The 16,406-nt window shown below is 34.2% G+C and overlaps 1 protein-coding gene across 11 annotated transcripts in view; it reads left to right on the top strand.

Moving 5' to 3' along the window:
- The window catches only part of LOC106877920 (uncharacterized), a 69,164-nt gene that overhangs the window by 20,915 nt on the left and 31,843 nt on the right, over positions 1-16,406 (top strand). For 3 of the 11 annotated variants that reach the window (XM_089356661.1, XM_014926988.3, XM_014926987.3), the window contains exons 4-7: positions 7,450-7,559; positions 9,744-9,847; positions 10,050-10,143; positions 13,844-13,963. In XM_089356661.1, coding sequence (XP_089212787.1) covers positions 7,450-7,559; positions 9,744-9,847; positions 10,050-10,143; positions 13,844-13,963 — 428 coding nt within the window. Of the gene's footprint in view, positions 1-7,449; positions 7,572-9,743; positions 9,848-10,049; positions 10,144-13,822; positions 13,964-16,406 lie in introns of all 11 variants that reach the window. The other 8 variants (XM_089356660.1, XM_089356658.1, XM_014926986.3 and 5 more) reach the window with 3 other exon arrangements.

Genomic DNA, 16,406 nt, shown 5'->3' with positions numbered 1-16,406 from the left:
AGTTGTGGAGTTGGCAGGAAGAGTAGAAGGGTAGTTGGGGAACTACTGTCAGCAATTTAAAGGAAGATTTTTGTGAACACTTGTGAGCTGGCAGAAGGCTCTTGCAAATGCCTGCAAGGAGAAAGGAAGGGAAGAGAAGAAGAATGGGGAAAATGAGGGAGTTGGAGGAGGGGGTTCTGGCTTGTTGGAAGGAGAGAAGATGCACAGCAAACAATGACCAAGAATGTCTGTGTAACTCCCCCCTCAAATATGTTTCATATCTTTATATGTAATATAATACATGCACATACATACATTTATACTCCACACATACATGTGCATATAAGTGTGGGATGGCAGAAAGAAGTAGACCCATACATCATACGTAGAGGAAGGAGAAGTTTTGAGTTGCTAGGGAAACAAATTGTATATCGTTATTAAAGATGATGGTAAGAGGTGGGCAGGTGTTGGGAAAGTGGGTAAAAAGTGCAGACACATATGCTGTATTCTCTACTTGAAATTATCTAATGACTGGAAAAAGTGCTCTAATGAAATAAAATTATTATTATTATTGTGATGTTACCTTGGTGTATGATTTACAACAGATAGGATATTTAATTGTCATGAATGATGTGAGTTTTCTCTTTAAGGTGGTGAGTTGCCAAAATTGTTAACATTCCAGACAAAATGCTTAGCAGCAGTTTGTTCACCTTGAAATTCTGAGTTCAAATTCCATTAAGGTCAACTTTGCCTTTCATCGTTTTGGAGTCGATAAAAAAAATACCAGTCAGATACTGGGGTTGATGTAATTGACTTTCTCCTCCCCTCAAAAACTGCTGGCCTTGTCAATATTTGAAACCATTAGTATCATTATTATCTTCATTTTTCTGGTGTATCAGTTAAGCATGAGAGTGAGGGTAGGAGTTATCAACTAAACCCCTCCCCAGAATTTCAGGCCTCATACCTTTAGTAGAAAGGATTATTATTTCTATTACAACTTTATAATAATGATTTTAATATTTTCTTATGAATTGCAGAATATTTAATAAAGCTGATAGAAAGTGTTATCATCTTTCATCATCATCATTTAATATCCATTTAAATATAATAATACTTTCCATCAACTTTATTAAATATTCTGCGATGTTAGATTCATCTTTGGTTTGTAAGACAACACTTAAACCATTATTATAAAGTCATAATAAATATAATTAATTTATACATTTGCAAACTGCATGACATTTGCTGTTTAGTGTGAGAAAGAGAGAGAAAATGCAAGAGAGTTGAATTTTAAGACATATTAACAAAAGAAAATAGTTTGGACTTGGCTGAAATTGACAATGTTTCATGATAGTTTGCTAGCACAAAAATTGAACAGTAAGCAGTGAAATGCAACAGTATATATATGTATGTATGTATGTATGTATGCTCCATACTGCCTCAGTTTCGATAGTTTGATAGGAACTGATGATTCTAAAGATTACATTGTGCTCTGATGTCTGTTCTGGCCCTTAATGCCAACCACTTTACAGCTTCTGGGTCCTTTTTTACATAGCATCAACACTAGTGAGGTTGCTATGTAGCCTGTAAGACTAAGATTCCCTTTGAGTGGGACTACAATAAAGAGGGAGATGGCTTTATGCTATTGAATGAGGGTTCAAAGTGTGAAAGGAGCCAGAACAGAACTGGTTTCTTGTAGCTCTACCACAAGAAACCAAGAGAGAGGGTTGGTGTGGCTAGGTTGGAGCTAGAAAGATTTTATAAATAGTGGTAGTGAAGTGTCAGGGTGGACTCTCAAGATATAGAAGTAAGTGGAGACAGGAGGACAGGAAGTGTGGTTGGGTAGGGATTGCATGAATGATAGATAGAGAAAGGGTGAGAGGGTCAATATAACAGATAACAAGTGTTGAGGGATAAGTTGTGAAGGTAGGGAAGAGTAGGTGACAACTGTAGAAATAAGATATGGTTGAGGGGTGGTCACTGATATATTTGAGTTAGTGGATAGGTAGAGGAGAGGAGATAATAGACTTTGCAGAAAGTTTGAGGGAGTGAAGAGCAGCAGAATAGTAACAACAACAATAATAATCCACTTTACTATATGTACAGGGTCTGAAAATTTGTGGGGAAGGGGAAAGTCAGTTATGTTGACTCCAGTGCTTGAATGGTATTTTCACAACCCACTAAAAGGTGAAAGGTAAAGTTGGGGGAATTTGAACTCAAAACTTAAAGCCAGCAGAAATGCCACTGAGCATCTGGAGTATTTCCACATAAAATGAAAATGGCAAAAGTCATGCTGCTTTTTAAATCAGGAGCAAAGACAGAAGTTGGTAATTACTGACCAACATCACTATTATCTGTTTTCTTCAAATTGCTAGTGAGACTCATGCACTCTTGTCTTTACGATTTCTTTGAGAAAAATAATCTTTATTATTTTAAACGATTTGGTTTACAAAAGAATTTCGATGTACAGGCTGATAGAACCCATTAACGACATCACAATAGCTATGTCAAATAAATGTTACAATTGGAGTATTTTATCAACCCCAGTAAAGCTTTTGACACTGTTGATCATAGAATAGTCATAAAAAAATTGAAAATTATGGAATTACTGGGAAAGAACTATCATGGTTCAAAAGTTACTTAGGCAATAGATACCAGTTTGTGCAAATTGAATACACTGAATCCAAGTACAGCTCACTATCTTGCGGTATTCCTCAAGGCTCAGTATTAGGTCCCCAATTTTTTCTTATATATGCTAATGATATACACCACACAGTTTTATTTCTAAATCTCGTTTGCTGATGATATGAATTTTTTTCTTAGCCGGTAAACATTACTGCACATTATTCAAAGAAATGAACAACCAGTTATCACTCATAAATAATTGGCATTCAGCTAATAAACTTTCTCTGAACATAGATAAAACTAAGTACACTCTATTGTCTGCCAGCTAAAGACAATATCTGCCTTTACAGCCCCAAATGCTTCACTTTAGCCCAAAAGGAATCTAAAGGTTTAGATAGACAAAGTTTCTGGGAATCCTTATTGATTTGAATTGGAAATTGCACATTCAAGCAATAGAATTCAAACTATCAACAAAAATTGGAATAATCTCCAGGGGTGCAAGTTTTTGAACTACAACGCAACACAAATGTTATATTTTGCTTCTGTTAATCCATATTTAATATATGGTAACATAGCTTGAGGTCGTGTCAAGAGTCAAAAGTAAGAAAACTTCATACTTTACAAAAACATGCAATCAGGAATATATCAAAGGCTTCCAGAGGATCCCACTCTTGGCCTTTAATGCTTGATAATAAAATACTAAACATTTATGAAATAGATTTGGCTGTTCACTTGAGACTAACTGTTCAAAGTTTATCATATCTCTACACCAAGGTGAGCTGGATTTCTTGAGAACTGCATATTGCCAGTCATCCCAGTCCTTTGTCATCGCCATGAAGTTCAAGGTTCTAAGATCAACCTTCACTATTTCATCCCATGTCTTCTTGGGTTTCCCTCTTTTGCAAGCTCCATCCACCTTAAATATTTGACGTCTCTTTATATAGCTGCCCTCATTCATATGTATCACATGTCCATACTTATGCAGTGTTCTTTCTTACACACTACATTGGATTCTGCTTTTGTTCAGTTTTTCTCTCAGCACATTTCTCTTATACTCTCATTTTCTCTCAGTGCATTTGTATTTTGTCATTCCTATCCAATTACATTCCAACAGAGCATGCTAGCTTCTATACTTTCAATGCAACCACCTATTAGATAACAAAAGCTAACAGCTATTTCTAGTGAGCCATTTGAGCATTTTAAAAAATCTATTTCTTGTGTGCTCATTCATAGTACATACTGCTTCTTTGCATCTGTCTCGTATAAAGATTACTTTCTCAGTCAGTCTGTTGGCCTCTAGAAAGATAAATTAATCCGAGAAAAATAAGAAAATATATCCTTAAAAATTCCAACAGTCCTGAAACCTTAGATATTGTTGCAGTGAGTTTGTATGATCTACACTCAGCACAGAGAGACAAACCACTGCTTTTAAATCACAAGTCTTAACTGACTGGTAATTTGTGTAGCATCTTAAAACTAGCCAATAGAAAATTTCTATATTTGTTTCTACATTCAAAACACACATGCATATATAAATAAAGTACATATGAATGTGTGCATTTTTGTCTGAAAGAACATGTATACATGCATGTATATTTATATCTGATGTGTGCATGTATATGTATGCAAGTATGACGTGTATATTAATGTGATTGCAATAGCATATCTGGGGGTGGTGGGAATTTTGTGTTGGATTGAAGTTTGATGTTGCCTGGGGGGGGGGGGATACATACATAGGTATGTGTGTGCATGGTTACAGGGGATGCATAAGGTTAGCGTGTTGTTTTTGATCTATCTGGGTTTTTGGTAGTCAGTGGTTTGAAGTTCAACAAGAGGGTGTACATCTTATGGCAGTAATAAGATAGTTTGTATTTCTTGTTGATGGATGTTGCAGTTATGTGAAGAATTTCAGTCTTTCACAGAGACGGAGTTGGCAATTGCAGGTACTGGGTAAGTAAGGTGGCGGCCCTATTCAATGTTTGGGGTTTCATTCTCGAAGTTCAAACCTGGGGTCAGAAGAGGGTCAACGTCATAGTAATTTTTATCGCCATATCAGATTACCAAACCCTCCTGTCTCATACTTTGCATTCAAAACTGTAGCATTGGACAATAATATATCACTAGTCCAAACTACATGCATTTAATTCACTTTAATCCTCTTCAGTGGAAGGACCTTGAAAAAATCTGCGTAGACGCAGGGTGGCTGTGTGGTAAGAAGCTTGCTTCTCAACCACATGGTTCCAGGTTCATTCCTTCTGCGTGGCGCCTTGGGTAAGTGTCTTCTACTATAGCCTCGCGCTAACCAAAGCCTTGTGAGTGAATTTGGTAGACAGAAACTGAAAGAAGCCTATCGTGTGTGTGTGTGTGTGTGTATGTATGTATATGTATATAGTTATATGTGTTTGCCTCCCCACCATCGCTTGACAACCGATACTGGTGTGTTTATGTCCCCATAACTTAGTGGTTCAGCAAAAGGGTTGATAGAATAAGTACTAGACTTACAAAGAATAAGTCATGGGGTCAATTTCTTCGACTAAAACCCTTTAAGGCAGTGCTCCAGCATGGCTGCAGTCAAATGACTGAAACAAGTAAATGAATAAAGACTAATCACAAATTGAAAGTAACTTGATGCAAATGCAATTCCTAGATGCCTGTGCAGCAGAAATGTGCATCAGGCAAATTTAAATCGAATATACTGTACTTGACTAGAAATAATAAAAAAAGTTATGCAGATGTACTAATCCCATATTCATTGTTACTATATTAAATATACACTTGGTTAAATATACATAATCGAGAGACGCGAACTCAGAATTTATCTATCGGATAAAATACAGGGGGATTGCTTATCTCAAGTAATTCTAGGTGCTCATTACAACTCAATGTGGTTAATCTTCACCTAGACTATAACTAAGGGCTTGAATAGTACCTGCCTGGATATTGTATCTCTATATGTATATTCGAAAGAATGAAGAAGCAAAACATAAGATATCACTTTAGAGTGTGTAGTTCATAATTCAAACATAACTGCAGAGTTCTTGATGCATAGAGTGTCTTATAGCTGTGCATATAGTGCATAGGTCATTGAGCAAAGATTTCCATATAAGCCAACTATTCTGTCATATGCTTTTACATGTACAAAAAAAAAAAAAATACAGGAAGTTTTCTATTGATGGTGCATATATTGCCATTCAGTTGGGAGTTCTGATTTAAAAGCCCTGGTTGGTTTGTCTGTTCTGAGCATAGATGATAGAAACTTATTGCAATATCTATGTTTGCAGGACTTTACTTGGCTAGCTAAATGTATTTATTATTTAAATGCAATTGTAAGTGAAGTTATAAGCAGTATTTATAGGAAGCAACATGCAACTTCTGCACAGGCGAAACTATCATAAACACAAAAGAGGTGCAATCTATCTAATGGTGCCACTTTTATATAAGTATATAATGGTGTATTATATATTTATTGTATCTGAAAAATGTACCCACATTGGATTGTATTGATCTAATATCCTCAAAATATAGCAAAAGTGTGCTTGTAATAATTAACATGAAATATTGAGAAAATAAAGTTGGTATTGTTGCAGTGAAACACTGTTTTGTGATTTTCATTTTGATAAAAATTTTAACAATGTCAAAACAATTTGTTTCTCATGAAAATGGAATGATTTAAAATGGGTTTATTTTACTATCTGAAAATTGAAAATGCTGTTTCATTTTAAGATTCAGAATCTTGCAACACTTTAAATTTAAAAACAGAAAATGAAGACTTTGATTGTTTGCTTTATAAGAAACCATTTAAGTAAAATAATGCATAAAACAAAAAGTTAGAGGTATTTTTTTAAAATCCACCCTTAAACTATAAATGCTTTGTCCTCCTGTGACATCATCATAGTGTGTGCTTCACTGAAAAAACTGAATAGTAAAATTAAGTAAAGACGTATTTAAGCACTCACCTATCAAAATCAAATTGATTTAGAAAAAAGAAAATCATGATTATGTGATTTCCACTGTATTGCCTTTACAAATGTTGCACTTTTAAGGCCTAAAACAGTAAAGTGCAAAAGTCACTTTGGAATTAACAGTTTTTCTCATTTAGGAAGTGTGAATTTTTCCAAAGTATTTTATACAGTAATTATAATAAATCTGACTAAACAATCCTTTTTCCATACATTGAAATATTATAGAAAGTCAGTGTGTATTGTAGTCTAGAACAGTGTTCTCTCTAAGTTGTGTACTTATGTGAATGCTCACATTTTATAACTGGGAAAGGAGGAAAATGTACACAAGGTAAAGGGAAATTGGACGTTTTTAAATTAAAAAATTTGAGTGGTTTTTACTCACATAGATATGCAGAAATTAGCGTTGTGTACAAATTTTGGCACAAACCTACTGCAGTAAATTAGGGGAAACATTGCTCTAGAACTGTTTTATTTTCCAATATTTTATTGTCTATTATTATTATTATTAGTGTGTTGTATACAGGAGTGCATATAACAAATAAATACAGTATTCTCTTAAATTTTCAATCAGTTCTTCTGTTACTGGCTATATTACTACTATTATTGTATTAACCAATGATGATAATGTTACTGGAAAAAGTAGGGATGCAATTGTAATTTTTATTGATAAATAATTTCATAAATTATTTATCAATAAAAATTACAATTGCAACTTATTTGAAAGCTTATTCCTGTTATCAGAGGAGTTTTCAATAAAGATATACATCTTCTACTGACTTTGAGTGTACGTTTCTGTATAAATATCTATGTGTCTGCCTGTATTAGCTCATATTCCAATTTTACTTGAATTTGGTGCAATAATTCTTACTTTTCTATTTTCTAGGGTGGTGTCATGTTGTTTGTGCACTATTTATTCCTGAAGCATGGTTTGCTAATGTACAAACTATGGAACCAATTGTATTAAAGAATGTTCCCCAAGAAAGGTTCAATAAGGTTAGAGACAAAGTAATAACTGTGTTTTTTATTCTCTTTACAACTCAACATTTTGTAATTTTTCCAATTTATTCTCATTTGAATTTTATTTAAAATGCTTTTGTTTAAATTTTGGATATCATAAGTTTTTATAAATTGTTTTAGCTAAATGGTTAAAACTAATTTATCTTTACCTTCAATTCATGAAAGAATCATCATATGATTATTGAAGATGGGATTGTGTGATAACAAAGACAATTTTAATGAAGTGTGTAGAGATATAGGTGCAAGTATGGTTGTGTAATTGAGAATTTTGCTTTGCAGTTAAATGTTTTGGGGTTCAAGGCACATAAGGCAAGTTTCCTCTAATATAGCTTTGGATTGACTAATACTTTGAGAATGGAGTTTGGAGGATGGAAACTGTTTAGAAGGCTGTCATATATACATGTTTGTGTATGATGTATGTATGCTTGCATTTATGTGCTTGACAGCATTGATAGATAAAAATAACCAGTATTATTTCAGAATGGCAACTTAGTCAATCAATAAAATGGTTCCAGGCAGAAATATATACTGGGATTGCTATGATTAACTAAAATAAAAGGTGGTGCCTTATCATGGCTATAGTCTAGTGACTAAAATCAAAGAAATAATAGAATAATGTATAAAACTCAGGTGAAGTTAAAGTAACTGATTGCATTACATTTGAATAAATAAATACTTGCAAGAAAAAGATAAAATTTTCTCATTTCATTTTCTTAGTGTACTCCTTTACCATAATTTTATTTTGTAAGTTGGTGGTAGATGGTATCTGTAGTAGAGGTTCATCAAATAAGACATGAGAGAAATGAATTAGTTTGATGAAACCTTATCGTTTAACACTACTTTCCATGTTGGCATGGGTTGAGTGGGTTGTTACGATTTGAATTAGTTCTTAATTGGTGTCATTGCCCTCCTAGATAATTCAGGGGTACACATGTCATAGTATGTTTCAATTTCTACAGTTCAATGTTCTTCCTACATCAACTATTTTACAATGGACAGGGGTACATTTTATCATGGCATCTGCATTATAGAGCTTGTGGTGTCCTTGACAAACAAGAATAAAGGCTTCTCCTAACCCTACAGCTACTGGGCTTGTTCCACGACTACTTTACAGAATGTATTTGGTGCATCTCATGGCACCAACATTAGTGAGGTTGCCTTTTATTCTTGCATTACAAAGTGGTCCTCACTACTTTGTCTTGTCTGTGTTTTTCAAGGTGAGTAGGAAAGTAATTGCAGAAGATGAAGAGACCAGAATATGAAAGGGGAAACAGCATGGTTGGAGTGACAATATGGTAAAGGAGAGAGAGATGGGAGAGATAGTATTGACTGTGGATAAAGAGAGGGAAAGATGTGAGTAGTTGTGGGTTGAAATTAAGGAAATATGACGGTCAATAATGAGCTGGGGAGGGGTGCTTGGGAATGGCAGCTAAAAGTATAGGAGGATAATATTCATTAATGAAAGAGATTGTGAGTGATAGGTAGTTAAGATAGCCATGGAAGGGAATGTTGAATGATGTCAATGATGTGTGCATGCACACACACGTCTATGTGAATGTTTACATTTGTACTTCTTCAAAAAAAATTCACTGAGCTACATATGGTGATCCTACTCTCATTTCCTTGTCAACAAATCATCTGTTAATTATGAGTCTTGGAAGCTGTGTTGAATTACTTGAAAAACAGGTTGGGGTCAGCAACTGGAAGGACATCTGGCTGTAAAACAAGACCTCAGTAATATATCTAACCCATGCTAGCATAAAGAAAAATGGACATAAAATGAATGAGGTCCATGATTACTAGCAATTGTTCATATTTTCATACCTGTTCATGCTAGCTTGAGAAAACAGGGAAAAAAGAAAGTAAAATGCTCATGTCTATACAATGGTGTATACTGTAATATTTTACTACATTCTGCTTGTTTTGTCTGTTTTTAATTATTTTCTATTTTTTACTCTAAAATCACATTTGGTCAAATTTAATTTTTCTTTTAAGTAATAAAAATTTCTGTAACCTTTTCTACTAAATATATTTACTGAAAATTTAATAAGTTATAAAATTATGTGTTGTTGTTTTCAAAGTAGTGGTTATAATTAAATATGTAATATAATTTAAAAGTAAAATATTGATTTTCTAAATATTTATATATTTGTTATTCAGGTGTGTTATATTTGTGAAGAACAAAGTCGTGAAAGTAAAGCTGCTACAGGGGCTTGTATGCAATGCAACAAAAATGGATGTAAACAAAATTTCCATGTCACCTGGTAAGGTTGTGAAAGTCCATGAATTGATAGATTTTATACTGTTTCTTTTTTAACTTGAAACGGTTCCATTACAACCTAAATTGCAATACATACAATTGAAATATTCTTGAATTAAAATGAGAATTTTGTAACTTGATTAGTTTTCACTAACCAAAATTTTGTTTTTGTTTGATTTGTCTCTGAATAATTACATTTCTTTCAGTGCTCAAGCACAAGGTCTATTATGTGAAGAAGCTGGAAATTATGGTGACAATGTTAAATATTGTGGATACTGTATGTATCATTATAAAAAATTGGTGAGTCATCTTATTTTTTTATTAACATATCCAATATTTCTCTGAAGATTTTGTTCTATTTTTGAATGTTCAATTACATGCTTCCTCAAATAGAAGGTTGGTTTATCATATTTGATTTGAATAAAAATGAAGGTAGTAGCTAAGTTATTCTTAAACATTGTTTAACCCTTTTGTTACCATTGGTAGGTATCAAAAGGGTTAATAATCATATTAAGATGTTTAAAACAATCTTGATATATACAAAATACCTTGCAAATGAATGGAGTAAATAGCTTTATATGCATGTGATGGACTCTTTTGTTGTATTCAATGCATAGGGACCAAAGAATTTTCCTTCTCAGAATGATCTTGTAAAATGTGGAGTAATCAAATCTCTTGAGCAGCCCACTGAGTTACTTGTTTAAAGTGGTAATAGCTTGTATGGGACCATTCACACTTTGGTACTGCTGATACCAACAGTTGGTGCAAGTATGCCATGAGACTGATGAGCAGCAGACCTCACTTGGATGGTTGTTGACTCTTGTGAGTTCCTCTGCCCTTTGATGGGTCTTGTTTTTTACCCCACAGAGTGTCCAGTAACTATCCTCTTTAGCAAGTTTGCTTGGTGAGGTTGCCAGTTTAGTCAACAACCCAACCATGTGACAGGCTGTATTAGGTTCCATGCGTGTATATGTACATATTTGGTTTGAAATATTATATACAATTATCTTTGAAATTAGTGTATTTTTGTAAAAATTCTTTTATAATTTATCTTAAAAAATTATAAAGATCTTTTGTTAGTTTTTGGCATTAATATTACTTCTTCCAAAATCTTGTATTACCCTATGCTTAGTACTACTACAAAATTGGTTTCATTGTCATAAGAAGTTTAATTCCTGTTTTTTCATATTGGCATCATATTGGACAGGTCTGCATATTGCCTTATGTGAGGTTCTACATTCTGAGAACAAACTTCATTATTTCCTTGGTGTTCCTTTGTTATAGTTATTTTCCGCTGTCATCTGAAATCGAAATCGAACTGAATCCGACGACTAGCACCCATGCCAACCTATCCTTCATTGGACACTAAACTCTGCCTGTGAAAACCTGTTGGGGCAAGTTAAATCGAAATCAAAATTGAACCATATTCGATGACTGGCACCTGCGCCAGTGGAGCACTAACAGCACTGTCCGAGCGTGTTCATTGCCAGAGCAACTGTCTGGCTCCCGTGCTAGTGGTCCGTAAATAGCATCATTTGAGCATAATCATTACCAGCGTCACCTTCTAGCACTTGTGCTGGTGGCATGTTAGCAAATCATTCAAGCGAGGTCGTTGCCAGTGCTGCTGGACTGGCTCCCATGCAGGTGGCACGTAAAAAACACCTTCTTGAGTGAGGCCGTTGCCAGTACCATGTGACTGGCCCTCGTGCCGGTGGCATGTAAAAGCACCCACTACACTCTCGGAGTGGTTGGCATTAGGAAGGGCATCCAGCTGTAGAAACTCTGCCAGATCAGATTGGAGCCTGGTGCAGCCTTCTGGCTTGCTAGTCCTCAGTCAAATCGTCCAATCCATGCTAGCCTGGAAAGCGGACGTTAAACGATGATGATGATGACTGTATAGTATTTTTTCACTCGGCACTCCTCATTCATTCACATCCATACCAGTGCAGCCACTCATTTTGCATACATTGACTAGTGCCTTTAGTTCTTACTTGCATATGTAGGTCACTTGCTTTTCTTGCAAATTTTTTATTGTATGTTCAAAAATCAAATTTCTCTTCTGTCTTTGTACATCTTCTGTATTCAGTACTCTTGTCTCACAATTTTGCAGCATTATGCTTCTTACATGTGCTTTGTACAGACTGTCAGTTGTATGTACAGAGAAACTCTTTGTTGTCAAAAGAATTGATAACTCTCTCAATTTCTTCTACCTTTTTCTTATTCCAGTTACTATGTTTTCACTACTCTTTTGGTATTTATAAGTCATCTAGGTAACAGAAACTACTACATCTAGTGAGCTGTCCAGTTTGTAGATTTCATTTCATGAATGCTGCAACTGCTAACTTCTTTTTATATCTCGTGCATTTAGAGTTTTTAATTTTTATCTTTATACCACTACTGCCATAGATAGGATATTAACAGTTTGTTAGGTAAATTTAATGTTTCAGTCAAATCAGTTTCATAAATTTATGAAACTAATAATGGAGAATATGTCAGAAATATGATGAAAGAAAAAGTTTTGGTTACCTGTGTGTGCCAAAAATGTAACTACATTTTTGTGTGCTTAGTTTTTGACTGTTACACAGTTTTGATTTCCTGTGTACATCTTTCTTTGATATTGAACAAAAATGTTATGCTTTCTTCATAATTAGTATTGAGGTCTTTAATATGCCTATAGTTCTCTTTCTTTTTCAGTGAATAGAAACCAGCTAATATAATGCACATATTTTGTACAAACATGGCAGAGTTAAATAATTTCAAGCCAAGTTCTGATTTTATTTCCTATATTAGTTATGAGGAAAGTGCATTTGATGATGGAAAAGTATAGAATAGACTTTAATTTCAACCACATTTCTGACATGGCCTACATTGTTATTATAAAGAATTTATGAAATGAATCTGATTTTGTAGTAGAAAATACATGTTATACATTTTTAGCTCTCCATATGCAAACAAAGCTGAAGTCAGACAATAGCAGAAAAGTGGCTAATCCACAATGATGGGAAACTCTATATGCCCAATGTGTCAGTTTTCCCTCAAATTATCCTTTGATATATTTAATGCTATATTTGTTTATTTGCAGCTAGAGAAAGAAAGTATCATTAATTAGTGTCTGTCATCATCATCATGTGTGCGTACACACATAAAAAATAAAATCATCATTTAATATTTATTTTCTGTGCTGGCATAAGTTAGATGAATCAACAGGATTCTATGAGCCGGAGGACTGCTCTGTGCTCTAGTGCCAGACTAATTCATATTGTATTGTCTAACACTTCACTCTATAGTGGTTAGATATCAGGCGATCTATGAAGTTGGCAAGGCATGCTTTAAGTGGATTTCAGATATAAACATTTAGGGGATTAAGAGATTCTACATGAAATCCCAACAAACTCTGAATATTGAATTATCTTTTTCTATAATATTTGAAGTTTTTAATTTTTATATTTATACCACTACTGCCATAGATAGGATATTAACAGTTTGTTAGGTAAATTTAATGTTTCATAAATTTATGAAACTAATAATGGAGAATATGTCAGAAATATGATGAAAGAAAAAGTTTATTCAGTATTTTTGCTATATGCAATGCTCTGTTTTTTAGTTTTGGTAGAAGAAATTACCCATCATCTTTGTCACTATCTCTGAGGATCTCAAGTTAATCTCTAATTGTACAAGATTACGTTTTTTTTTTTTTAATAATTAGATTTAGAATTAACAGAAATGAAGTAGCAAACAAGTTGAAGCAGTTACTTGAATGTAAAATTAAAATAAATAGGGAATCAATGACTGACAACCAATTTCTTGCAAATTGAAGCAATTTTTAACTAACATACATCATCCATCTGCATTATGTGTCCGTTATCCTCTTTCTGCATACATCATCATCATATTTGATTAATTTACAGCTATTGTCTTTGGTTATGCGTTTTTTAGCATGATATATTTGTAACTATAGATTGATGCTATATTTTTTTAGACTACTTTATCATATTTTCAGAAGAAAGATGCCAACATCAAAACCATTCCAGCATTTAAACCAATTTCTTGTGAGACTAGCACACCAGAAACTACACCAGAAAAGAATTTTCCTTCTCGGTTGGAACGAGAAAAGGCTAAGGTATATAACTTGCCATTGTTACTATTGAAAATTATTATTATTATTATTATTGTGCCTTATTTTAATATTATACTATCTTCTAGAATAACATCACTGTAATATATGAAATTAGGTCTGTGTTTTGTTCTTCATTTTATATTCTATACACCAACTTTTTCGGAAATAGCATAAAGTAGATCAAATTTATTATGCCTTTAATTTTATGTTAAGTTTGTTTATTTACAAGGGTAAAAGAAAAGAGCATTTATGTGTGTGTGTGTGTGTGTATCCATCCAAGTATCATACATATACACCATTGGCAGACAATTTATAGTGGTTTTCATTTGAGAAAAAAATCTCTTATGGACATGCTATTTTTAGAAAGACTATATATATATATATATATATATCAGAGAGATAGCCAAAGCCTTCAAACTAGATTTGGTAAATGGAAACTGAAAGCAGCCTGTTGTGTGTGTATGTATCCTTGTCTTGACTTTAAGTGATGGCAGTAAACAAGTCTCATGATCATGCAAGTGATGTTGCTCATTTCTAATCTTCTCTGAAAAGCATTGGGAAATATTACCGTGCTTGGAAACAGTTGAGAGTTGGTGACAGGAAAGGCATCTTGCTGTAAAATTGTAGCTCAAAAATATATTTGTCTACCCTTTTAGCATATGAAAACAGACATAAAGATGAAACTAAGCAAATGAACTACATGCTCCCACTTGCCTGCTGCACAGTAACTCAAGCATAACCCTAACCCTAACCCTAACCCCAGACTGAGTGATATTGTTGGATGGATACTGAACAGAAGGCTGTTGTTTGTGTGTGTGTATGTAAATATGTATTAATAAAGATCAGGAGAACAGATTTGCACATTCATATTTTATTATACAGCTATTTGCAGTGTTCTTCCTTTGTAAGATTGCATTTAATAAAATTAACTATAGGTAGGATATTTAATTTCATATACAACAAGAAAATTATAAACATATAGATTAATAATTATAAAAATAAGTAATAAACCAGAAATGCAATTGAAAACCTCAAAAAAAAAAAGAATACTCTTCTAAATTGGCAGAATAGTAAGCTGAACTATAATACTAAGGAGTTCACCGGAACCCTTAAATTTGACATATTTTAAAGACCAAACCCAGCAATAAATACCTAACTGACTGAGGTAATCTTCAGGTCATGAGGAAATATAACCATTTATACCTCCTGAAAGAGTCCTATTCAGTCAGTCTCGTAGTTTTCTTCAAATGATCTTCGAACAACAGCAAACAACGACCCTGAAGAAGCTGCACCAACAATTAACACCAAGATGCACACATAAGTGTGCAGCAAATGCAGCCAAAATGTGTCGGTCCAAGGGAAGAATACTACAAATAACTGTATAATAAAATATGGATGTGTTAATCTACGTTCTCCTGATCTTTATTAATTTCATTATTTTCTCTATGGAAACTATGCAGTCCCTTAAAGGACATTTGGATTTATCAAGTGAGGATAATAACTGAGTCTAGTAAATTATCACTAACTCAAGTATCACCAACATTTGCTGTGGTTAGCTAGCATTGACAACCGATCTAAGAGTTAACATGGTAACTGCCAGGATTAAATATCCCTTGAAACCATTTTTGGGTGTATATGTCATCATTTAACGCCCGCCTTCCATGCTAGCATGGGTGTGTGTGTACGTAAATAGCACCATTTGAGCGATATCGCTACCAGTGTTGCTTTACTGGCACGGGAAAAAACATTCGAGTGAGATCGTTGCCAGTGCCGCTGGACTGGCTCCTGTGCAGGTGGCATGTAAAATACATCATTTTGAGCGTGGTCGTTGCCAGTACTGCCTGACTGGCCTTCGTGCCGGTGGCACGTAAAAGCACCCAATACACTCTCGGAGTGGTTGGTGTTAGGAAGGGCATCCAGCTGTAGTTACTCTGCCAAATCAGATTGGAGCCTTGTGTAACCATCTGGTTCGCCAGTCCTCAGTCAAATCGTCCAACCCATGCTAGCTTGGAAGGCGGACGTTAAATGATGATGATGTTGATGATATATATTTTCTTTACTACTAGTTTCAGCTTGAGAGCTGTGACCATGCTGGGGCAGGCATGGCTGTGTGGTAAGAAGCTTGCTTCCCAATCATAGGGTTCTTGGTTCAATCCTACTGTGTGGCACCTTGGGCAAGTGTCTACAACAATAGCTTCAGGCTGACCAAAGCCTAGTGATTTGGTTGATGGAAACTGAGAGAAGCCCATCACATTGTTGTTTGGTGAAAGACAGTGGTAAAATAAGTACTGGGGTTGATTCATTCAACTAAACATTCCTCAGGGTGGTGCCTCAGCATGGCCGCAGTCTAATGACTGAAACAAGTAAATGATAAAAGATTTATGTATATGTATGTATATATGTACATGTATGTGTGTATGTATATATATATATATATATATATATA

Source organism: Octopus bimaculoides, chromosome 8 (assembly GCF_046866305.1).
Source record: "Octopus bimaculoides isolate indiv1 chromosome 8, ASM4686630v1, whole genome shotgun sequence".
NCBI lineage: Eukaryota > Metazoa > Mollusca > Cephalopoda > Octopoda > Octopodidae > Octopus > Octopus bimaculoides.
The sequence above is the reverse complement of the archived record's forward strand: the minus strand, read 5'-3'. Positions and strand labels throughout refer to the sequence as shown.